The sequence below is a fragment of the Erithacus rubecula genome (assembly GCF_903797595.1).
Source record: "Erithacus rubecula genome assembly, chromosome: 1".
Taxonomy (NCBI): domain Eukaryota; kingdom Metazoa; phylum Chordata; class Aves; order Passeriformes; family Muscicapidae; genus Erithacus; species Erithacus rubecula.
The window spans coordinates 85,245,815-85,271,261 of NC_136658.1; the positions used below are offsets into that span (position 1 = coordinate 85,245,815).

The following is a 25,447-nucleotide window of genomic DNA, read 5'->3' on the forward strand; positions in this document are numbered from 1 at the left end:
CTAGCAGCCACAGCTAAGTTGCTCTTAGGCATGGAGCAAGCCAGATGGCTCTTCTGGGTCTGTCAGGTTGAGGGAATATCTTATGATGATTGCTATGAAAACCTGATGGGCTTTTATTTTCAGGCATACAGGGCATTTAGTAGCACTCATCTAAATGCTACTTTTTTATACATCAGATTTAAAAATCTATATTTTTAAGTTTCTCCCTTCACTCTAATATGTTAGTAGTGTTTCTCCAGCTTCCTCAGTCTTTTTAACTTCACCTCTCTTCTTGAACCCAGTTTCTCCAATTGCAGCACCTAGGGGCAGTGTCCTGTTCTCTCCTGAAAGCACACATAGTGTATATGCTCATTGAGTTTGGGTGTTTTTATTTACATTCCTCAGTTAGCTGCTGTACTTGAGCTCAGAAATGCTTTTCAAGAATCCAGGAGAATGAGGGCAGCAGAGAAATCCTATTACACTGGTGATTGCTGGGTTTGTTACTGTTACTCTGCCACAGGAAAGGTAATGGCATGATGTGAAAATCATTTCCTTACTTGCTGCAAGCAGTACGCTTCAGGCTGACCAAAAAATTTCCTGGCATGCCTTTTGTGGGGGGAATTAACTGCAGCCTCTGCTGCTGCAGAGCCTGAGGTGTCAGTGAAAGAAAGAGCAGCCAAGGAGTTCCTGAGCAGCCTGAGACGGCAGCGGCGCCAGCTGTGGGACAGGAGCCAGCCCGACGTGCAGCAGTGGTACCAGCAGTTCCTGTACCTGGGCTTCGACGAGCAGGTGGGGCACAATGCACAGGGCTTACAAAAACAGGGAGAATAGACAGGGATAGAACAAGGGGGTTGGTTTAAGTGAAAACAAAAGAAGAGATTTAGATTAGATATTAGGAAGAAATTCTTTATTGTGAGGGTGGCGAGGCACTGGAGCAAGTTGTCAGAGAAGTGGTTGATGCCTCATTCCTCTAAGTGTTGAAGGCCAGGATTGATAGGGCTTTGTGCAACCTGGTCTGGTAGAAGGTGCCCCTGCCCAGATTTCTTCTTTAAAGTGGCAAATGTCACAGAGAAATATAACCTCTGTTACATGTTAGAGATCCTTGCCTTATTTTATTAGAAGGAAAAAATTACATTAAGGTCTTGTATAGAGTGTCTGCTATCAAACTATGAACAAAGTTCCCTTTGTGGATGGAATAGGTGGCCAGACTCAAAGCAATCAATCATATTTCAGGAAAGTAATTTGTCAGCCTCAACCTAATCAGCTTTGAAACCTGCTGAGCAATCCACACCAAGCTGGCTGTGATTGGCACTTCCCAGTGAAATGATATCCTCACTGGTATTTTGCACCCAGTGCACACTTGTGCCTCCACAGCATGGGCAGATCTTGACCATCATGAACATTGGCAACTGTGCTTCCACTCTATATGAGAAAGGAAAACCATTGGATAATAGTCAGTCAGCCTCCCTTCAAATGAGAAGGACACATTTTTTAAAAACACTTTATTTAAAAAACACTGGAGTGGAATCCAACTCTGCACAAAGCTCTACTAAATAGATGCTGGAGTAGGGCAAAAAATGTGTTTGGTTGCAGTCCCACATGTAGAATCATTTCTGCTTTTAATAAGAGGTAAAAATAGTTATAGATGTTGAATTCTTGGCTTCTGTCAGCTGTATGAATATGTTTAATGAGATTGCATTGGCACAGGCAAACTGGAGTACATTTTAAACTTTCATGCTATGTGGATTGCTTGGAAAGATGAATGCCCTCATTTTCAAAGCTGTAACAATTAGAAAAATAATCCTTTGCTTGAGCTGAAATAATGAAGGGTACTTTTTTCCAAAATTCTCCTGGATATTATGTGGATAAAAGTCACTTTCTCAACAGCATGGCTACATGCCCCTTCACTAATAGGAAAAGGAAAAATAGGAAAAATGGTTTTATACATCAGAAGCTGAAGACTGGGGAAAAGTACTAAAAGGAACAAGGACAAACCATACAGATAAAGTGAATTATCCTCTGAGTTCCTGTATGCATTTCAAAAACTGAAATGAGGCCTGTTGTGGGATACAATGAATCCACTTAGTAGGTTTTCTTGAGTATTAAGACAGAGTCTTAACAATGAAATAACTGTTTGTTCCAGCAAAGGACTTGGTCCATACTTAGCCATTGTGTATTTGCAAAACTTTTTTTCCCCCCAAATCTCAGCCAAAAATATTTCCAAAGAGTCATTCAGATGGAAAGGCTTTGACTTGGCAAGTATTTGATATCCTTGCACACTATTTTTCCTCTGCTGTTGTGAGCAGAACTGAAGTGCTTATTGCATTTCCACAGCTGGAAGGCTGCATTGCACCTTTGTTTTCACCCATGCAAGGTGGGAGTGAGAGATCACAGACAGAATGCAGCCTGTTGCACCCCATTCAGGGACACTGCAACTAAAGGCACATGGCAAGGGAGACCAAACCTTTTGATTTTTAACTGCAAATTATTGACATAATTGTACAGTCCACCATTGACAGGGTAATCGAAATATCAAAGGTGCTTAGTGCGTATTTCAGAAGAAGGCTCTCAGTTTAAGCACTTTGCAGTGGGCAGGGGATGTGGGGCTGGCAGGGCAATTCCTGCACAGAGGATACTGATACTCCCATAGAGAAGATGGGTACAAAACTCCTTAGATCAAAAGATTTCATTTATGACAAATGTGCAAAGGATCCAAATTTTTGAAAGATGCTCTTGCACCACTTCTGTTTATCTCATTACTGCAGTTTCAGGCTGGAAATCAAATTCTCTCTTTTCCTGGCAGAAATTTGAAGATGACATCTCCTACTGGACAAACCTGGGGCGTGCTCGCAATGAGTATTACGGTGGCTACTACCAGCACCACTACGATGAAGATTCCCCCATCGGCCCGCGGGACCCGCACAGCTTCAGGCACGGAGCAGGCGTCAACTACGACGATTACTGACACACCGATGCCTTTGATCCTACTCTGGCTGCTGCCGTGGGGCTGCGCTGGGCGAGGCTGAGCCCTCCCTCCGTCAGAATGACCCCACCTTTTCTTCTACTCCTGTCAAACAGTGAGAGTAAAGGAACTGCCAGACTTTGATGAAAGCAAGTTTTTAAAGCTATCATTACTTAGTAGTACACTACATATATAAAGTGTTATAGAAATAAAGCTTTTTTGATAATCAGGTTGCCAGTATTTAGTAGACTTCATAACAGTAAGTTTCATTCCAACTGCATTACTACAGATTCTTTTTTAAAGGGCTTTTTCATTTGCTGTCCTACAATCAATTGCAAAATTACATTATATCGTTTACTTGGGCATATAGATTATGTAATATAAGCCAGTACATTTAAGATGTGCCTATCCCTTCACATTTCTAATAACAAATAAATCCAATTATTCTTAGGAAAAAAGAAAAAAAAGGTTTCCTGTCAATTGAAGTGCTGCCTTGTTACCTCCTCTGCCATTTCCCTACCTGCAGGGTGCAGCCTTCCAAGCCTGACACGGCACTTCTGCAGCCCCTGTTGGGTCAAGGACACAGACATGCACAAAAGTTAAATTCAGTGCAGACTAGCTTGCCTACCTACAAAGCTTGTGAAAGGATCCTCCAGGGAAAGGGCTCAAGGCAGGAACTTGAATCAGCAGTAATTGCTGAGGCGCAGAGCATCCAACCTGAGCGGCCCCAACCCCTCCCAGGCACGATAACCCAAAGGTTATCTTTGCTGAATACTCCCCTTTGTGTCCATTCCACTTAGCGTCAAGCTGTCAGCCTAGCTCAAAACAGAGAATAAAACAACAAAGTAAGCTATTTAAAATTGAGTTAGTGTCAGACAGCATCCAACACAATTCCCTGACATCATAATTTCCTACTGCAAAATTCCCTCTACCCCAATTCAGACGGAAGCACACATGTTAGGCTGAGCATTAAAATATATCAGAGACTAGGCATCTGTTAGTGAAACACAGTGGATTAAAGGGGGATTGTTGGTGGCATCGTGTATGCTAAGAATCCCCAAACACAACAAATTCTATTATCACAGCAACATCAGCCTGGGAGATTTCAGCTGTCAGGGGCTTCAGGAGGAGCAGGGCAGAGGAAAGCACTGCTGGCACTTGACAAAGGTAGAGGACTGGGAAGGGGCAGGTGAGGAAGGCTGGCTGCTCCGTGACTTCTAGAATTGAAGAATCAGCATAAAGAGAGATTAAGTATGTTCTACCAACTGTAGCAGTCAGAGAAGACAGCATGGATGCTTTAGCTCTCTTTCATCTAAAGCTTACAAGAAATTTCCAAAGCATGGATGATGGCAACACCATTCTTTACACTTCACTTCTTTCTCTAACTCTGAGTGCATTTCCTAACCTTTTGCCTAAAGCCCTTGCTGTGTGATCGACTGGTGTCTAGAAGCAGCCCAGCATTACAGAGCTCCCTGCAGGAACAGTTCCCAGAGACAGCTCTTTGCTGAGGGAGCCAAACTGAACGAACATGTTGGTCACTTCTCTGCACACACAGATCCATGCTGGACTAACATGCTCCAAACCCTCACTCTTCCCTAGGCTCTCTGCAGAATCCTTGCCAGTTTAACTGGTTTAAACTGGTGTGTTTCCTTGGTAGAAGAACCTTTATTCCAAATACAGAATAATCACATTCTGAGTCAAGCACAGACTTTTGCAAAGTTGGAAAACACCTATTCCTAGAAAAATCCTTCCATTTTGGGTATTATCCAAGAAGTGCATTGAATTTGGCAACGTTTGAACCATGCTGGTAATTTCCACTATTTCCCAGAATTTACAATTGGGAATTTAGACCAGCTGAATAAGGAAAAATAAAAGCAGTGCTGTAAATAAAGACCATCTCTCCCTGGGCCTTTGTAAACTCTGTCCATTCCGGCAGGCTGACTCAGTCTAGCAGCTTTCTGTGCCTTGCAGGCTCACAACCAAATCCATGGTCTCTGTCTTCTGAATTCCCTAAGAGGAAAAAAAAAAAAATCTTTCCCATTATATTGTGTTGCAGGGTTAAGGAGTGGGACAGGGTTAACTTTCTACATAACAACACGTATGATAACATGTTTTAGATTTGTGACTAAACCAGCATAGGCAGAACACACGTTTTTTGCTTTAGGTGAACAGTGCCTGCACAGGCTGTTTTCCACACTGCCCCCCAGCAGGCAGGCTAGGAGAGGGTGAGAGGCTGGGAGGGTCCATGGGTGATAGAGCTGACCCAAAACTGACAACTCCAAATGATGCAATGACTTGGTCAGCATTAAAAGGAGGAAGAAGAGGGTGGGGGCTTTGCCTTTCAGGGAAACCATTTCTCAGAGACTGGGTGAGCAACAGGCTTGCTTGGGAGAGATGGTGAGTGGGCTTTGCACCACTTGGGTACTTCACTCATTAAACTGCTCTTACCTCAGCCCTCAAGTGTACTCATCCTGATTGTCCAATTTTCTTCCATTGGGGCAGGAAGAGGGAATGGCTGTGAGGACACTTTGCTGCAGGGCAATAGCTCTGAGGTGAGGGCACCCTCTTTCTTGCAGGGGGGTGCACTTGCCTTGCAGTGAAGCAGCTGCAATAATGGAAAGCAAGCAAGAATGAGCTATCAGGCTTGGGCAAAAGGAGGAAGATTGCTGGGAGGAAAGAAAATCAGATACGCATGGAGTGCTTCAAAGTTTAATTTCCCTTGACTGTTTCTGTCCCAAAACATAGACAGAACTGTGCACCTCCTCTCAGCATTTCCATTCTGCTGTGCAGACAGCATAGAGCACTTCACATCACCCTCAGCCATCCTAGCACTGACATAACGTAACCTCCCCAGCAAGACAGAAGAGCAGCAATTGTTCATTGTGGCTCCCTTCAGAGCAGGAACAGCTTGGCCATGCTCCAGTGCTTCATGTTTCAAAGCTTGATGCTGCAACATCCCCGAGTTTGTCAGTGTCAGCCAGGCAGATCCATCAGATTCACAGGGCAGTGCTGCCTCCTTTGCTGGTAAAACCTCAGCAAACCCTTCTGTTAAAATGGAATTACTGCTGTGCCCTTTTTTGTTTGTTTTTGGAGGAGGAGGAGGAGGACAGGTCATCATTCCTTTCAAGCTCCTACTTGTGACACAAACATGTTGGGCATGGGGAATTGAGCACTTCCATCCCAGGACTGTTTCCCAGGTGGAAAATGTAGCCTTCCTTGCTTAAAACAGCTTTCTCTGCAGTAGGGTGGATGGAGCTCAGATTGCTGTGTGTGGCTTTGACAGCACTTAAGGCCACTGCTCCCTGTGGCTTTGTGCTTTGGACCTTCCAGCTGTTTCAACTATGATATGGACCACTGTATTCAGAGGATCCTGCTCCTTGCTGAAGAGCATGTGAGCATCTAGGGAAAACATTGCAAGAATAAACAAACTGGTGCTTGTTCCAGGCTGTAAATGGCAACAAACCAAGATGGACAAAGACTTGTCAGATCTGCTATTATGAAATAAGCAACTGAGAGAAGGACTGAGACAAGGGAACAGAGAACCAAAATTCTTTTTTCTTTTTTTTTTTGCAAGAGGTGTGAATTGTTATTTTAGCAAAGTATCTGTATCTGTTGATACAGAATGGCACTCAGGAGCCTCCTGCCACATAGAAAGAGCCTGTTTTTGCTTCATAACTACTGCTGCTCTTCATGGTAGCTCTAAAGAGTCAAGAGCTGCAAAAAAGGCATTCCCTCCTGCCACCTGAAACCCCCACACAGGGAAATGTTCACTACAGAGGAACTATGGATTTGTGGCAGCTACATTCCCAGCAACTTCAGGGAAGGAATGTATGGTTGTTAGGGCTAGCAGTGTTGAGAATACAGTTGCTGTTAACAAAGCATCTTATGCCTGTGGATCAGCCCCTGACCAGCCTCTAACAACCCTAAGAGACTTCCTGGCCTCAAGCAGCATTAAACTCAATACTAGCAAGGCTGGGAACTGGCTCAATCCATCAAACTAATCGAAGTCTTGTTCTGCCCTCTGTAGCCTGTTCTCTAAGGCAATTATGCCCCTTTCAACTTTGAAACTCAATTCAAACCCTGACAAAAAGTGAAGCTCTATTTCTCAGTATATTACACCTTTCTAAAAATTTATTGAAAAAAACAGATTAAGATACACTAATACCCAGATAGCAGTGAAGTTACTGGCTACTAAACCCACCAGAGTCTATAGAGGTTAAGAAAAGTTGCAAACACCTTAGACACAGAAACTATCAGATCATTATTTCCTTATATAACAAAATGTTAGGCATGAGGCTTCTCTAGACCATATATTCATGGAATAGTTGAAATAACTAAGGTCTGCAAACCTCTGCAGCTTGTCTGTAAACTACCAATATGGCTGACAATGCTCCTTAGCAGCCTACACAGAGAAAGGAAAGGTACATCATGCTTGAAAAAATATAATAAAATCCAACTGCAGATCTCGTGCTGTAGTAACCTCCAGCAGCAGTAGTCCTCCCTGTGAGGACCAAAGGACACACAGCAGTGGGTGCCTTGCACACCTTTCCTTCTGGAAAACTCGTCTCACTCAGCAGCACCAAACAGGCCAGTTCCCTCTGCTGCAGTGTGTATTTCCCACAGAGAATGAGGACTTGCAACCAGCACCAGCTGAGCTGCCCATTTCAGTGCTGCATTCTACTATCCTCCATCAAAAGAGGCTCTTCTGGAGAGGGAGCAGCTCTTTACCTGTGGTTTCCAACACACTTGATGCCTCTTTCTCCTGCTGTGATGTCTAACCCCAGGTGGGAGCAGAGCACTAACATGCAAACCTTCATCTGCCTTCTTGAAGACTCAGTTCAGACCAGACAACTTCAAAGTACCCCAGACTTTCAGTTGGAAGCATCAGCAGACTCCTAACATGATCCATGCCTTTCAAATCATCTCCACAGCCATTCACTGGCTTCAAAACCTAAGGGCAACAGCTGCCTCAGCTCCTGTTTCTGGAAGACATTACTAAAAAAGAATATGGGAGCTGAATCAGGAACCTCTGAAATAAAAACTAGGAACAGTAAGAGGAAAGTAGCAAATCCACAGTCTTGTCGTTGGGGCCCAGTGGGAGGCATCACACACACACTCAGAGATGGGTTGTACCAGCCACTTGCCCTCTCTTCAATTGGTTCTTTTCATGAAGGAAGTCAGGCTTGAAGTAACCTAAAGAGCTTTTAAATCCTTCTCTCTTGTATCTAAAGGTTCAGACTTCCCAAGGGATTACTTTTTTTGAATATACACATTTTGTGCTGGTCTGTAGTAGCATGCTTGTGCCTGTACAAATTCACATCCTTTGTGCTGAAGTCACTGGATTTAATAAGAAACAGCCCTGGAAGTAACAGCTGGTAGCCACAGCTCCCATTTACCCTCTATGGCTGCACTGAATGTTGGACCAGGTTTGCACCTGAGTCCCATCTCTTCGTAGACTTTGGCAATCAATGGCACAATTTTCACAAGGAATGAAACCTAAGGAGAAGGAGAATCACACCCCAAATATGATCTCCAGGCTAAGGGTTTTAAGGGTTAAAACCACCATGCTGGGAGCTGATTAACATCTCTCTCCAAAGAACTATTGAAGAAGTGGGCAGTACTTTCACACATGTCCAACTGTGCCTTCGAGTACAGTGAGAGGCTGTGCTTTGTGAGTGTTTCAGTAATGACAGGTTACAGGCACATTTGGAGCAGCACACCATGGTGTACTTTTCAGGCAATTTAGTATGGAATAAATGCCCAGATCAAGGACCTAGAAAAAGGTTCCATACAAAAAAAGGCAGATCTCAAGCTGCTCGGCTGTGAAAAGATGGAGGTAATGTATAATATCTAAATTCCACCTCTGAATGCAGACAGGAAAATGCACTCTGGCTCCCCATCTCAGCTGTATGGCAGATTTCCAATGTGAGAAAATGTGCACTTGTGAGCAAGGAAAAACCCATTTATCTTAAAAGGATCCCTGCAGCCCCACTCCAGGCAGGGCACAGCAATGAATGCAGCAACCCCACCATTGCTGGAGTCACTGGGGACTGGAGGGGACTGGAGGGGACTCCAAGCCATGCAAGCACTGTGAGGCTCTGGCAGACAGCTCAAAGAGGCCTAAATGCCACATTGCTCTCAGAGTCTTCCCAGACCTGGGCATAATATCACTGCTATGGTAACTCCCAATTTAACATCAACCTAAAGATACTCAAAAGATAACAAAAACATCAAGCTTTAATGAGATAAAGTCAAGCCACTTTGCTTGATAAGATGTAGGATTTTCAATTTTGAGTGGCACTAAGCCAAATTACCTTTTAAATACCCTTTAAAAACAAGGGGAATTATTAAAAATAAGGGGAATTGAAGTTTTTTGTTTGGTTATTTTTGTTTGTTTTTTCTTTTCCTACGATGACAGGCATAGTTACTAAAGTTGAAAGCATTTACTGGCAATTTAGTAACTGCTTAAAACAGAAACACTTCCTCCATATTTCCTCAGGAAGGCTGAAGTTGGGCTCCATGGTTTAAAGAAAATATTATACTCCTGCATCACTATCAACTACCTGAATTGGAATAAATCAGGATAGTTTTGTCTGATTTATTTCAACAGACATCCTGCAACCCTTACTATACATCTGTTAAGAGATAAGCAATGCAAGACCAAAGTTACTAACTTCGAGTGGATTATTTACAGACTGTTACTTTATAATTAATACATAATAAATCCACAGATGTGTAAATCCAGAGAAATGCCCACAGTGAAACCCTGAAACTAATAAACAGAAGTTTCAGTATTTTATTAAAATAGCATATTCAACCACTGTAACCAATAATACATTAACTTTATTCCCAGAGTAAGCACAACACAGTAGTGATTCAAAATATCCTTATCCATGGTAATCAATGAAAATATCTCAAATTCAAGTGTACAACTAAAACTAAACTTTGAAAAAATCTCTCCTTTAAAGAATACATAAAGCTCTCATACAGAATTTTTTTAAACTCTTCTATATGCAGATGTCAGTGTGTCTCACCTGACAATACCACTAGTTATTTTCTTATGCATAGTAGAACATCTCATATTTTATAGTACCCATTTTATAAATAAATTGGCATTTTCCATCCCGTTTGTGTTTATCATCAGCTTCACAAAGAAACCAGTAAATAAAACTGTCAAGGACAGTCACAACAAAATGATCTCACATCAAGATATAAAACTTGAAGATACTAAAAGATGCTTCTACTCTATTTTACATAAAAAGACAGATTTAAAAAGTGCAAGGCAAGATTTGCAGGGAAAGGGAATATTTATGTTATTTTTAGGCACATCCACTTCTTTAAAGCAAGCTTCAGAATGAAATTCCAGTTCGTTCTTCATGACACCTGTTTTAAAGTCTCTCTTGAAAAAAAAATTAAAAATAAAAAAAAAAATTAAAAAAAATTACATCCGTCAAACGTCAAGCAGGGAATTTCCTGTCCAACTAATAGCCTTCAGTTATGTCTTGTTCTTCCTTTTTTCATCCTTGCAGGTTTTGGTTTGGGAATATACTGATTGTTCGCCTGATACTCAAGCTCTTTACGGAAGTAATGAATTGCTTTATTCAAACCTTCTTCCAATGGGACCTGTTCCCAAAAGCGAGGAGAGAATCATATCACTCCAGGTTCACATCAGCTCACTTCACAACAGTTATCTTTTACAAAACAGCTATCACAGGGGAGCCAGGGTGTCTCACTCTTAGCCAATCTAAGTATTAACAGCACCACATGCTGGTTACATCTCCTCACTGCTGATCAGCTCAGCTTTTAGCAGCTGAGCTAAAAAGCAGCACATGTATTTTCTGACATAAGTCGAAAAAGCCAACAAATTTAAATCTCCCACATGGTTATGATGGGTCTGTTTAGTATCAAAACAGACATGCCTAATTCTACTTTTAATTCCTAATGCATTGAAAGAGACAAACACCCAGCATTTAAGCCCCTTCTGTTTGTAAGGATTAAAGATCCTCTTTCACAGCATGGTATAAAGCTGGCACCCAGCATCTCATTTGATATTCTTAAATCCTATACAAATAATTGTAATCCTACAAATTGTAGTGTTTAAATACAGGCACAGAATATGGAGACAGGAGTAACAGAGGAGTTGTTTTCTCAGGAGCCATATGCTCTGACATGCTTGCTGACACTATCACCAATACAGAAAGATAAAAACAGCAGCACAGAACTGCTTGTCTTGCTGTATCAACTCTGTACTGGGGTTGTACTTCAGTAGCTACTACTGAAGTACTACTGCTCTGTACTTCAGAGCAAGTTTTGTTACTGCCTGTGCCAAACACAGAAGGCCAGAAATATGTAAGTTAAACCTTCTGTCTTTGAAACAATTTGCTACCACTCTTGTGCTGTCAGATATGGTCTACCAATATCAGGTGCCTCTGTGAGTCTTTTCAGAAGTGCCTGGATCTTTTTCTATTATTAAGCTTACAATTACTAGGTAGGTATACACGTTTCCTGGAATGATTTTTGTCTGCAAATTTAAAAAAGGCTACAAACCATTGTGCAAGTTAGAAGGGGGAGTTGGCTAAGAAAGGCATACTTCTCAGAATTAGGCAGATCTTACCTCCAAGCAAACCAACTCCTATTGCCAGCAACAGGCATGAGGATTGCAGCAACACCAGCAAACCCATTAGCTATGGGCTTGGTAACTAAGTAGCTATGTACCATATACTTCAAATGATTTACCAGGCTTACAGAAAGGTAAACATGTCTTAATATTCAAGTGAAAAGTTAAAATGTTAACAGTGTTCTGGAGATGGTGTTAGGAAGATATTCCAATGTGGGAAATGTATTGTTACCATGTGGCCCCCTCAGCCCCCTCTGCATCCTGCTGTTTTACCACACAGCAACAGTAATTCATTTGTACATACCACAGGTTCCCAGCCAAGCAGTAACTTGGCTTTCTTGATGTCAGGTTTTCGTTTCTGAGGGTCATCCTGTGCTTCTGAGAGAAACTGGATTTCACTTCCACTGCCTATTAAACAAGAAACTGGGATTTATCATCTGCAATTCACTGTGATTTGCATTTACATCTTTTCTATCAACTGGAGCAGCAGCTCTCTGCTTCATAAATCAGCCACTGAAATGCTTTGCACAGACACAGGTGCACTGAATGCAACAGCTGGGTGATCCACCTGCCCCACAGCAACATGGGCTCACAAAGGATTACAGAAAGATTTCAGCATGGATTCACAAAAATTAAAGTTAGGCTTAGTCCTCCCATGAGGAAATGACGAGGGCAGAGCAGTGGATATCACCTGCTTTGACTCCAGTGATGTTTTTGACACTGTCTCCCATTACACCCTCAGAGTGCTGGAGGAGAAGTGAGGAGGGCTGAAAACTGCATGGCCAGGCACAGACAGTGGTAATCAATAGAAGACTGGTAACTTGTGCTGTACCCCAAGGGTCTGTGCTGGATCAATACTGAATTGCTGATATACCAGACAACTGTGCTGTCAATACAGACCTCAGGAAAGGAGGCTGGAGAAAGCTCACAGGAATCTCATGAAATTCAACAGGTTAAAAGTCCTGAATCTGGAGAAGTAAAGGCTGGGGGCCAAAAAGCTGGAATATGAACCTGTCATGTGTGCCTGCCACAAAGAAGGCAAATCACATCCTGGGCTGCAGAAGTGCTGCCAGCAGGACAAGGGAGATCAGCTTTCCCAGTAACCAGCATTGATGAGATCCATATGGAGAACTGGGTCCAGTTCTAGGCTCCCCAGTACAAGAGAGACAGGAACATATAAAGTAAGTGCAACGGCTATGGTGATGATGAAGGGACTGGAATTTGAGGAGAGGCTGAAAGATCTGAGGCCCTTCAGTATGGAGAAGAAAAGGCTATGGGGAATTTCATCCATGTGTATAAATATCAGATGGGGGGACTAAGAAGAGAAAGCTAGGCTCTTTCCAGTGGTGCCCAGTAACAGGATCAAAGACAGTAGGCACAAACTGAAGCACAGATGGCCCAAGGAGGACGTGGAGTCTCTACCTTTGGATATACTTAAAAGCCATCTGGGCATGGTCCCGGGCCACTGCTAGCTGCAGGCTGCCCTGCCTGAGCTGAAGGGCTGGACCTCCAGAGCTCCTTTCCAACCTCAACCCTTCCATGATTGTTAACACTTTGGCATTACAAAAGGACATCAGTTTCTCTTTGTCTATAATCTCCAGTCTAATTTAAATAACCAAACACTCGGCTTCCCTCAGAAAAACAGATGGAAAGAGGCCAATTCTTCTAACCAAATCTAGCAAATAGCTTACAGGCCATTTTAGAACTAAACAGCCTCCCTGAGTGCACTGGAACACATCAAGTTGTTTATGAACAAACAGAAGTGACATCTATGGGTCTGATGGGTTTGATGCTGTGATTTTTCCATCTCCTTCCCTGATCTGCTGATTCACATAAGTTTTCCAGAGGGAAGTCTTTTATTAGAAACAACACATACATCAGCTTCTGTGTTGGATGTTGGAACTCATCTTTTTCAGATATGATAGAAGCACTTCTGGAAGTTACAGACTAAAAGCCCTTGGCTAATGGCAGCAGGGAGCCACACTAGAAGACCATGCACAATCATTTCCTTCCATTCTTGAGAGCTCTGATTTGCTACATACAGGTGTCAGAACAAGAATGAAGAGGAAGCCACAGTGTTTTCCTCCCAGGTGCTGTCAACCCTTTCAAGAATCACTGTTAGAAACAGTGAAAAGAACAGAGAAAGACTGTTGCCACCCCATGAGGTTTTTAATGTCGGTGGAAGGACTACAGCCTGCACAACTGTGAAAAATCATCTTCCTGAAGTATCCCTATTGCAGCTGAGATATTATGCAGGACATTTTCATTCATGTATTTTACATTTAATTTATGTATTGTCCTTGTGCCAAAGCAAACCTAAAACATTGCCTAAACATTATAAAAATTAATGGGTATGGACTGCACAGAGACACAGAAAATGTATTCATTCTAGTCTTCATGCAATAGTTTACAGACAATTGAGAGGATTTGGATTATCTTATTAATATTTAATGATATGATTAAATGCCTTTGATAAAATTATTAAGAAATCCAAAGACTAATTAAATTATCCACATATTACACACACTAATCAAGTAATAATTATCTAATCACAATAAGTACTTCATAAACTTTACCAAGAATTACTAATCGTACTCACCAACAAGTTTTTTAATTAACTGGGCAAACTCTAGGATAGTGTGCTCTTCTGGGTTTCCCTACAAACATAAGAGATGTTTATTTCAAGCAGAGTACTTAAGACACATAGAGATTTAAATACGAGTTTTTTGAAGACAAAGCATGTTATAAGATTTAAAGACATCAGCATTTGGATAGAAACACATAAATTAATTCACAGCCACAGGAGAAAAGGAAAATCTAGTGAACAACTGCCCTGCAGAGTATCTGATTTGGCAAAAGCTGGCATACACAAGAAATTACTTGGGATACACATCTTTTTCCTATTCTTAAATCCACTACTAAGAATAAGGTGAAAGCAAACAGGACAGAACAAAAGTCTACTAGACAAATTAAATTCCAAGCATTTTAAGCAATATTGGAGAACAATTTCATAAAATACACATTTTAAAATAAAAACCACATTTTCCTTGAATCCAGGGTAGTATGAAATTATTTAGAGTTAAGTATTCCTTCAGTGCATTTTTCACTAAAATAAGTCTTCAATCATTTTCTTTGCATCTGCACTTTGCATGTGTCCCCCACACATTTTTTTTCCTTCATATTCTAATTACATACATCTTCTTGCTAGAACAAATGAAAAACTCCAGCAAATGTATCCTGTTCTCAGAACTGTAAGATCTCAATATCTAGGGGTTTGGTCTTCTTATTTATGAAGTGAGTACATGGGAGAATACATTTTTCATAATGGAAATCTTTTTGTTCCATTTATTTTTCCTAGAAATCAGTATCAGTGACAGGGAGGAAAACAGAAGGTGGTGTTGATCAGTGCACTGTAACTCAGGAGAGTGGAGCACTCATACTCACCAAGTTGACAGGACTGCTGACATTGCTGTTCATCAATGCCACCAACCCATTCACAAGATCACTGCAAAAGAGAGAAGATCAGATTGGGGCATTTTCCACTTCTCTATAAATAATATTCTTGGTCTAAAAAGAGAGCTCACTCCTATGAGCTCCAGTAAAGCAGATCAGGCAGCAGAGGAATGCTGAAATCAGATTTATATGGGTGCATGCTCTCTTGAGTGTTTGTACTAAAAACTGATTAATATTTCCTCTTCTCTCCAGTATCCAAACATATTTTCAGGCTGATTTCCAATGCAATTCAAACAAAATACAGCAAGTTGTAATACAGAGGCACATAACATTACCACCTGCTTTGCAGCCTGTTGTTTGAATTGTCTTCTCATTTTCAAAAATTCTTAAACCAAGTTTTTTAACAAACAGTATTTTGGTATTACTCTCCCCTAGCAATATAACCCAAAGTTGTTCTGGATTATTAGCCACAGATGTAGCACCTGGGTCCCAGACATAGAAATCCAGATTCTTTTCATTATTGCTTACAATCAGGAAAGGAATGGGTACTTAGACCTGATGAACATCTATTACTGCTAACACTACTTTTACCAGAGGAAAAGAACATTTCCAAGCAAAGAAGGCTTAAAACAACCCAGAGGTCCAAAATGGGTTTTTTAACGTTTTGTGTTTTTGGTTTTTTTTTGTTTTGGTTTGGTTTTTTTGGGTTTTTTTTGTTTTGTTTTTTTGGGTTTTTTTTGTGCACAGCACACCAACCACAGCAATCCCAAGGACACAAGGTGGCAGCATTGCATTAAAATGCAAAGAGTGACAAACTGCTCAGCACTAAAAACTTGTCTGTTATTACTACTGTCTCTGAAAGGGAAAAGCATGTTAGTATCTCATGTAAACTTCTAAACCAATTAATATTTTTCTCCTTGATATTTTAAAAAACTTTCATGTCTCCCTTCTGAAAATAAAGCTAGCTCCTAAAGGCTCCAGTAAAGCAGATCAGGCAGCTGAGAAATGTTGAAATCAGATTTCAGTGGGCACATGCTTTTTTGAGTGCTTGTATTAAAAAAATTGTTTTAAAAAGTAAAGCAAATGCACACGAATACAAAAGCAGACCAGGCCACCCGAACCATGAAGTAAATTATCAGCCAGAACAAACAAAGCTTACCTGACATACTGGAAAGCTCTTGTTTGGGTCCCTGATCCATAGACCTAAAACAATATGAAAAATAGGAAAGTTAATAAAGACAGAAGACGTCTCTAGCCCAATTATCTTTTTTCTACCATTCTAGAAAAACGACTCAAGGAGAAACACTTGAGACACAAGCTCAGTGTTACAGGAATGGAAAAAAATGTGCTTGCAGAGCCTTTGGCAAAGTATCAGTTCACTGAAGGCTGTCTTCCTCTTGGATCTGCCTCCAGTAAACATATCCCTAGGCATTTTGTTAACCAGAACTCTGCATGAAGGAAACCTTCTCAGGGATGTAGGACAGAGTGATGCTTTGTCCTCTCCTGGAACACTGAAAGAAGGTGCAGTCTGCACTCAGCCAGAAAAGAGTGCCAAATATTTAAAGCAAACTTCAGACTACTAAGATGTGGTAATGATAAGCAGTTTTGATTTGCTCATGAACAAGAGCCAGCTTCAAAGAGGCCACTAGATGTTAGCGGTCTCTAAAAAAATTGTCAATAAACAGCACTGTGTTTAAAGCAATCAGGACAAAAAAAAAAAAAAAACAAAAAAAACCAAAACAAAGGTCATGTGGCTCTAAATATTACTATCTATGGAAATGGGAACCAGAGTAATGTTTAGATGATACAACTTACAAAGTGACCCGTACAGATTTGTATCAAAACCTTAGATGGGAAGAGGTGTTCTCAGGTTACATACTGGTACTTTGCAGCAAGTTGCTGAAGTTCAAACAGACATTAATGTACATTTGAACTGTACAGAATGGTATTTGATACCATTATTTTTTTCACAGTTTAACCAAGTGCAGTACTGAAGTCTCTAGAACATGAATACTTACATTCTGAAAGCTATTAGTAAGCACATTTTAGTGGTGAAAACATTTCAGTTTAACTGGGGACACACACATTTTACCATCAACCTGCTGCAACAGAAAGGCTTTTGGAAGGGCAGAGAAGAAAGCATGCTTGTTTTCCTCGAGGACAGAAAGGCAGTACAATGGTACATAGGCCATCTGTTACTTGGTAAGCCTTGTGCTCTCCAAGGCTGATTCAGAGCCCAAAAGAATTCACATTGCAGTATACACTGGGCAAGATCAGGGTCTAAGAGTTTACCCAAAATCTGATTCAGAGAGGATTGCCCCAGCCTGAGGGACTCCCAAACAAACAGGAAGCAGATTTATGCATTTATGTAGAGCTTCCTGCATTTAGCCTTACTTTTAGCATGTGGGATAAGTTTTACAGAACTAAGTATGATTAAGTACATGATTTTTGCAAAGCCACCCATCTTTCCCACATACAGACAATGGTTGGAAAACACAACATAGTTTATATCTTCCAATTTCTCTTAATAAATGTTTCCCTTACAATAACAAACTAAGAATTATCATGCTTGCATAGGCCACATTTTCTACAACTCAGTGACCCTGTTCTCTCAAGAGATTATTTACTTCACTTGAACAAGTACTCTAAACTGAGAGACCAAATACATTAAGTTTCTAAAGAGATCAACAAACTTGATATTCGTATCAGCCAAATTCTGTAATTATATAAGAGTGATTTTTTATTTTTTTTTTAGATCTCAGCCCCTTGTTACTGCTGATAATTTTATTTGACCTAGTCAGCTAAAGAATTCTCTCCTTACTTCTATTCTCAGATCCAGTAATTTTCAACATCCAACAGTTTTTTTTCCTACAGAACAGTGATGTTGGGCAGAACATTCTATTACAATTACATTCTTGCTAAAGTTTAGACAGTATGGCAATTATAGAAATAAAATAAAAGCTTCCAGTGTCCCTTCCACAGAAGAATATGGACTCTGGACTTCTCATACTGTTGCTTGAAATATTCCAGGGACTGTCTATTTTAAAACAAGGTAACTGCTTTTTATCTCATAAGGCTTCACAAAACTTCCAGTTAGTGTTCTTAGTCTGTTCTTATAAAAGACTGCAGTACTACTGTCAATAAAAAAGATTAAAGCTAGATGAGATCTATCACAGGACACCAAGTTTCATCATGCTTGTCATGACTTACTCCCTGGCTTAAACTCTCCAATGCTCTGTCCAGTTTCATATTTTTCTCTGCAATAATTACAGTTGTGGGAGTTACTACAAAACTTCCATCCTTTTTTTCCTTGGATCATCTGCTTCTTCTTAGAGAGATATTCCTGACAGAACTCTGGATTTTCTTTATATCACAAATAGCAAGAATGCTAAAATGTTTCTGCAGATTGCAACTGGTGGTCTTGTTTCTTTGTGGGAAAAAAAGATGGACCCCATCGACAGAGCACATATTCAGACATGTCACTCCATACATTTGAGTTTGGTATACTGGAACATTACATTTTGGAGGAAGGGAATATCAGTATTTTCTAAAATCTATCCTCATTTGTAACAAGACAGGATGAACGGTTCTTCATATCACCAGGTCATCACTTACTGTTAGTGGTTCTCCCTGGAGAGCCTGTAGGATAAAATTGCTGACAACTCTTCCATCATTCATATGCATTCGAGGACCAAAGGTATTGAATATTCTGGCAACCCTCACTTCAACTCCTTCCTGTAGCCAAAGAAAAAATAACTGTTACTTCCTTAATAAAAGCGTCTTTCTCCCTAAAAAAACTCACCCTTGTCAAAAAGCTTTTTAAGAATTCCTTCTTCAGCTTTAACATGCATTATTTTCTAATAATGAAACACTTAATGTCTCCTCAGCCCTTCTGAAAAATGCAGTGCATATAGTAAGGTAATTTATACTAGTTCTCAGTATTTGTAATGCAAATCTAGATCAGTGCTAGAGCAGCTCCTGATTTTAGCACATGCATTTTCTTCCATGAAGAACTTCAAGATTTTTTTCAGTAATACCTTTCCAATAACAACATACTTCACCTGGGACTTAGAGCTACTTTTTTTGCACATAAATGAAGTCTCACAATAACTGGATATAGTATCAAGGCAGCATTTCCATAGGTTACAGAAGTCCATACTTTAGAAAAGCTGAATATGTCAGAGAAGTATCTTTTAACAAAGGCCATAAAGTGGTTTTGTAACCATAGTCACAGTGTTTTCTAGTGTCCTTCTTAAGCATGCAAATGCATGCATTACAATCAAACTCTTCAATGGCATAGTTTTTTCCAAGAAACATTTTTATCATTTCCAGAAGTCCTTTCTACAGAATATTTTGCAAATCTTCAAAACAAAATAAAACTAATATGTGAAATTGGAATCTTTCTGGACAAAGTACTTTAACAGTTAGAGACTGTGGACTGAAGTAGCCTCTCTCAAGTTATTTTAGATTGACACATTTCTTTGGACAAGCCATAGTTTATGATAAAGCCTGCAAGAGGGATCTTTGGCCCTTGTGAGGTTAAACAGGATACTGGTGACTGGAGAGCAACACGGTATGCTGTAAGCAGACAGATGCTACCACCTGAGAGTGACAGTCACAAGGTAGGGAAGAAGGTATCAACATCAGTTCAGGCCTATGTATCCTCCTCATACAACCTAGTCCTCCCCCCTCCCAGAAAAACATCTTTGTAACAGTCACAGGAAAAAATTTGTCTGAAGTAAACACTGTGTGCTGATTCAACTGAAGTCACAACCACAGTGCTCTGGAGTTGCAAACATTCCTTCCATAACCATTCCTTCAGAAGCTACACAGAACATTTTGTATTTTCCATGTATTTTACTAAGGCTTAGACCAATGCTTGCTCTTGTCTTGGAAAAGGGTGTATGTGGAAGTGTATTGTCGGTACATCTGTGGCTGAAAGCTGCAGCTCACTCAGAAGAGACCTGGAAACACATTTTTCTTGGAAATAAATGTTGCCACGTGTACTAGACACACTTGCAGGAAACTGTGGCCTTCTCTCTTAGGTCTCCAAGTGATTCATAAACAAATGAATCCTCAAAGTTGTTTTATGAAAGCAGTAGAACTAGCTTTTTATAGGTGAGAGACAGGCAAAAGGGGCATTCAATACATCAGCTATTACTTGGTGTTGAGAAATCAGAAATGCCAAGTAGTAGAGGTAAAGCCAAACATCTCCCAGTATGGAGAAAGTCAAACAACATTCAATTCATGATCAAACCTTGTTTGCAAGGGCAAATAAATGTAAACTAACAGTAACAAGGGAGTTAACCACTGTGCCACAGGAAAAGATATACAGTCTTTGTCCAACAAGCTTGTATCCACAACAGAGCCAAAACCACCCCTCACATCAATTGTGCCCTTCCTGCTGAAAGAGACTCTGGAAAGAGAAGTCCCTTTCCATGCAAAATGCATCAGCTGGGAACATACTCTATTTCTTGTTAGATAAAAAAGTACAGCAGTATAACATTTCAAATGTTACACATTACAGCAGCACGACAGAACCATTTCCAAAATGCATTAACTGCATTTGCAAAGACATACTCTTACAGAGCTGCTCCTTTCTTTGTTTTGACCAGCACTTTATCTGAAGAAGGCCACTGACTCCATCAGGAAGGGGTTGTATTTCATGGGGGCTTTCCACATACTGCCATTAATAACAAGTGCAGAAAATAAGGCACCTGGAGGCTATAATTCAAGATAAAAATAACTCATTCAGTAATGCGGACCAAAAAGCCTCTCTTGCACTGCACAGGCTACAGCAGCAGCCTTGTTTTCCAGTCTTGGTTGGAAACTAGCAAGGGATCTAGAAAAGAAAAACAACACATTCTCTATAGGCACTTACTCATAGAAACAATGAATCCATTATTTCTTCTCCCTTCTATTTATTCACCTCATCCCACAGTAGTGTTGTCTTTTAAAATGAGTAACCTTTTATTTATAGTATAATCTTGCAAAAACTTTTCAGCCTAGTGCTTTGAAAAATCTATTTTTTATGCAACTAATTTTTCATTTGCTCCTTTAAAACTGGAATCTGTCTTCTCAAAAGAAATTCTTCCAAAGATGGAGAGATCTTGGAGCCAGTAACTTAAAAATTGTCATAATTCTCCTTTTGCTATTTCATTAATATCTCATTTGAAGTGATCCTTCTTGTATGTTGAGTAACTCTACTCCTTTTTTGTATTGATTATGTCTTAGCTGTATCCCATTACTCTGAATATTATCAATCACATGGAGCAATGACTGACTACCTCTACCATGTTCCCACTATCAAAGCCAAATGCTTTCCCAGGTTTGCCGCAGTAAGTCATGTACAGTATTTTATTACATCCTAGAGAAAAGAAAAAAACCTCTTTGGCTCATATTTATATGGCTAAATGTGATCTCGAGATTTATCCCTAATGCTGGGATAAATGCAATCAACTGCCTTCCATCCTCACAGTTTAAGACAACCTGCCTTCCCACAGCAGATTGATCAGAATGAAAATTCCTTGAGCACTCCAAAAAAACAGTCTGAGAGCAAGATCATAGGATTGTGGACTAGCAAAACACTTCAGTTCACTCTATTATTTATCAGTATGAATTTCTTCACAGAGTCTGTGCCTGTACAGATGAAAAGAAAGTAAAGAAGCAGGAAAGATTGTTACGGCTTATTGAGATACTTCCTTTGAATAATTACTCAAGATTATTCTATAGCTGTCAGTCAAAATGTAGCATTAATTATCCAGTCTGCAAAACAAAGTTATCCATGGGTTTCAGTGTGAATATCTGACAGTGATTTAGTTTGAGATTCCAGGTTCAGAAACTATCAAGGGTATCAAGGATGTTATAATAAATCCTTAATTTAAAGGAGTTAAGAACAGATTTTAAGAACAGGTATCTCCTTGTGTTGACTGTCTTAGGAAATATATCAATACAATTCAAATGCCAAGCTTCTTTTAACCAGAACAATTTGAACATGGTATGTTGTGGCTGTAATTCACAAGGATATCAGGCAAACTTCTATTAATTACCAGTGCTTACTTCTTTGCAAAGTCTGTGGTTCTACCTGAACAGCAAGCATGAGTTAGACCTCCCTGCAGAAAAGATCAGGAAAGGAAAAGCTACAAATCTCTGCTCTCCAGCAGACAACTGGAACTATAAAATCTGCTGGGGAAGTCCAGACAGTAGCAGGGGTAACACTGTGACCTGATACAAATCTTTACCAACGTCTCAGTCAAAATTACTCAGACTGTTGTCTGCATTCCTTGCTCTAATAGTCACTTTCTTACTGATTTATATTCTTTCTCAAGTATTTCACAGACCATTAACTCTCAAAATTGTTCCCAAACCTCTGAATTGCAATCACAGAAGAATTACTAGCACTGTGTACACTGGACCCATCTATGATGTGTTTAAGCTACAATACTCTATAATGAAGCTGGGCCCGAGCAATTTTATTTATATGTGCAGTCAATTGTATTAAAAAAGTGCTATTAATACTCTGTTACTAATAGCTTTTTAGTATTATTTTGCAAAGACAGTGATGCTGAGATCTGAATTTCATAAACACTAAAGCTCCTAAACAAGTTAGGAAGGACAGCCTCAATCATCTGACTCTATACCTTGGACATAAGGTAGGTCCCTGAACACAACCTACAATTTTACAGTTGAAATGTTACTATTCTTATAGTTCTACACTTCAGCTATTCTAAGGCAATTCCAAAACTATCACTTAATGTGATAGCTGTATCACAACAAAGCCCATTTTTTACCACCAAGGCTTTCAGAGTCACATAGTTGCTATAAAAAATGGATTAAGAAAGTATAAGGAGAAGAAAAGTTTTCCTGTAACATTCCCTAGTGACCTGAAGTGTTGCTTCAGCTTTGGAGAATTTCCTTACAGGTCAGCAATATAAGAAAAGAATGAAATCTAGTTGTCACAACACCGTTAATATGCACAGCACTAAAACTGCTGTGCATTTTTATTCACAACACACCTAGGCAGATAATGCAAATCCCTGCCATTGAAGGTAGCATCAGATTCCAGTCAGTATTTAAATTAATCCAGAGTATTGAAGCAAACATTAAATATCTAGATTTCCAGGTAGCTCTACAATGCCAAATGCAATTTTTTTAAGGTTGAACAGAAAACTGAATGGCAAGTCCTGAACAAAGCACAAAATTAACACTGAAGTACTGTGTGCTGAAAACTCCCCTCCCATCACTTTTTCAGGTGATAAAATCAAGAAATGTTTTATTCACAGGGTCAAAATAAGTAAACAAAACAACACTGCCAGCAGAAAATGATGCACTAAAAATGCCTTGGTCAGGACTACTGAGAAACTCTTGACAACAGCAAATAGTCAACTTTGACCAGGTTCAAAAACCAGTCTGATTCAAACAGGCTGTTTATAAGTGTAATGCAAAAGTTTAGTTTTACTTCACTTTTTTGCAAACACTGTTAGGCATTTACGGTACCTAGCAATGTGCATAATGATGGAAATCTTTGTTAAGAAATGACCAAAAAATGTAAAACAACTTTTCTTCTTTTTATTGAAGCTGAGAGATTCTGGAAATATTTTAGTCTGAAATACTGCAAATCCTACTCTTTGGGGCAAGATCACTCCTACTGAAAATCCTTTTAAAAGCACAATGCTAATTTGCATAGAGAATATCAGACCTTTTCAAAAAGTAAGGTTTCTTCCACTAATAGTGGCATATCACCTGAACACTACCCACCCCCCTTTTCCCCCCCAACCTGCTGAACAGTGTTTCAGAATATAGGTGAACATAGGACAAGCTTGGGCAGACTTCACTAACCCTTAAGAAATGAAAGAAATATGTCACAGAGCTGCCCCTAGGACAGACCTCATTTGCATCATGACTTTTTACTTAATCTATGTGTGCACTGAAGTTCCACCTTACAAATCTTTCCTATTCACAGTAAATCCTGTACAAAATTTACAAGATGCTATCATGGCTCATTCTGTGGTTTTAAGATACAGCCCATTATTTTAAAAATTACCTACTCATGACCTTCAGAATACTGCAGAGTGTACCACAAATCTGAAAAAAATGCAACAACCTACAGCTCAAGAATTTCTCATAAAAACTGCAATCTTCAACTGGAAATGGGTTTCCAGACTGATAAGGAATATTTTGCTACAGTGAAATACTGGAGACATCAGTATCATCATGTTGGACCTTAAATGATTTAAAAGAGAACAAAGGAGACAGAACATCTGCCTTCTCTGTCTAGTAGAAGAGATAAGACAAAATTACTATTCTATACTAAAATACCTCTAAGTCTTACCACTTAAGCTTGATTCTGTGTTCTAGGTTTATAAAAGCACTTAGAATTTTATAACTTAAAGGTTTAAAATTCTATAAAATATACTATGTTTGATTTACACTTTTGTATATTAAAGGCTGCAAATAATATGAAATACTGATACCATTTTCTTTAGTGTGCCACATTTGCTAATTAAATAGTCTCCTAGAGCCTAGCTGAACCACAATTAAGCAAGATTTACACAAAAGTAAAGAGCCAATGCTACGTTAGTTAATGATGAGTTTCTACCTGCTGGTTAGAAAACACAAGGAAACTGTGGTATGTGTAACTTCTTAAACAATCTAAATTGTACTTTTATCCTCATGTTACAGTCTTTGTCTGAAAACAGACATTACATAGCTAGGCATTCATTAAGGTCTGTATTTATAACTATATAATTTTCAGATACTTAAAAAGTGCTTAAAATACATTGCTTCTATATAAGTACTCATTAAAGACCTTCCCCATTCTTATCTGTATATTCTGATTTTGATTATTCTCCCTCAACATTCCACATTTATCAGTAATGGCCCTATCCAATCCCACTGACTTCTCAGCACACTAAGGTCACCTCAGTTTAATCTGTCTAAAAACTATTTACTATACTGAAAGACATATTATAACCATTAAGAAGACTAAAGCACATTTTCTACAAGAAGACTGCTCATCTGAAAACACACAACAGATGGGAGCAATAAAACCTTCCCATTAAAGAAAACAGATTTTACAACAACAAGTGCTCTTACTCACGACGTTCTCTTTTGCCCTCCTATCCCAAAATATACATATTCAAGTTTTGCCACACATTGGCCTTCTATAATTACAGAAAAAACACCAATCTGATGCAAGTTTAATACCTGCTTCATGTATGCATAACACATGGTCTCTGCAACCCGCTTTCCTTCATCATAGCAGGCTCTTGGACCTATGGGATTCACATGGCCCCAGTAATCCTCATTTTGAGGGTGAACTTCAGGATCTGTGGGGAAAAAAATATCTTAGACTATGATATATCAAAAGATGACTATATATATGATGAAACTTTCTGTACAGCATTTGTATTATGCAAATCAGCACAGCTTCTCTC

At 39.7% G+C, this 25,447-nt stretch overlaps 2 protein-coding genes across 4 annotated transcripts in view; one reads left to right on the forward strand and one right to left on the reverse strand.

Moving 5' to 3' along the window:
• Positions 1–3,285, forward strand: part of ECRG4 (ECRG4 augurin precursor) — a 65,756-nt gene extending 62,471 nt beyond the window's left edge. For 2 of the 3 annotated variants that reach the window (XM_079300764.1, XM_079300763.1), the window contains exons 4-5: positions 626–768; positions 2,783–3,284. In XM_079300764.1, the coding sequence (XP_079156890.1) occupies positions 626–768; positions 2,783–2,944 (305 nt within the window). In that variant the 3' untranslated portion in view covers positions 2,945–3,284. Of the gene's footprint in view, positions 1–625; positions 769–2,782 lie in introns of all 3 variants that reach the window. The other variant, XM_079300765.1, reaches the window with a different exon arrangement.
• Positions 3,286–9,723: 6,438 nt separating this feature from the next.
• The window catches only part of UXS1 (UDP-glucuronate decarboxylase 1), a 52,867-nt gene continuing 37,143 nt past the window's right edge, over positions 9,724–25,447 (reverse strand). The window contains exons 9-15 of the mRNA XM_079317590.1: positions 25,218–25,339; positions 18,627–18,746; positions 16,171–16,214; positions 15,003–15,063; positions 14,158–14,215; positions 11,863–11,966; positions 9,724–10,564 (exon numbers count right to left, since the gene is read on the reverse strand). Coding sequence (XP_079173716.1) covers positions 10,433–10,564; positions 11,863–11,966; positions 14,158–14,215; positions 15,003–15,063; positions 16,171–16,214; positions 18,627–18,746; positions 25,218–25,339 — 641 coding nt within the window. The 3' untranslated portion in view covers positions 9,724–10,432. The remainder of the gene's footprint in view (positions 10,565–11,862; positions 11,967–14,157; positions 14,216–15,002; positions 15,064–16,170; positions 16,215–18,626; positions 18,747–25,217; positions 25,340–25,447) is intronic.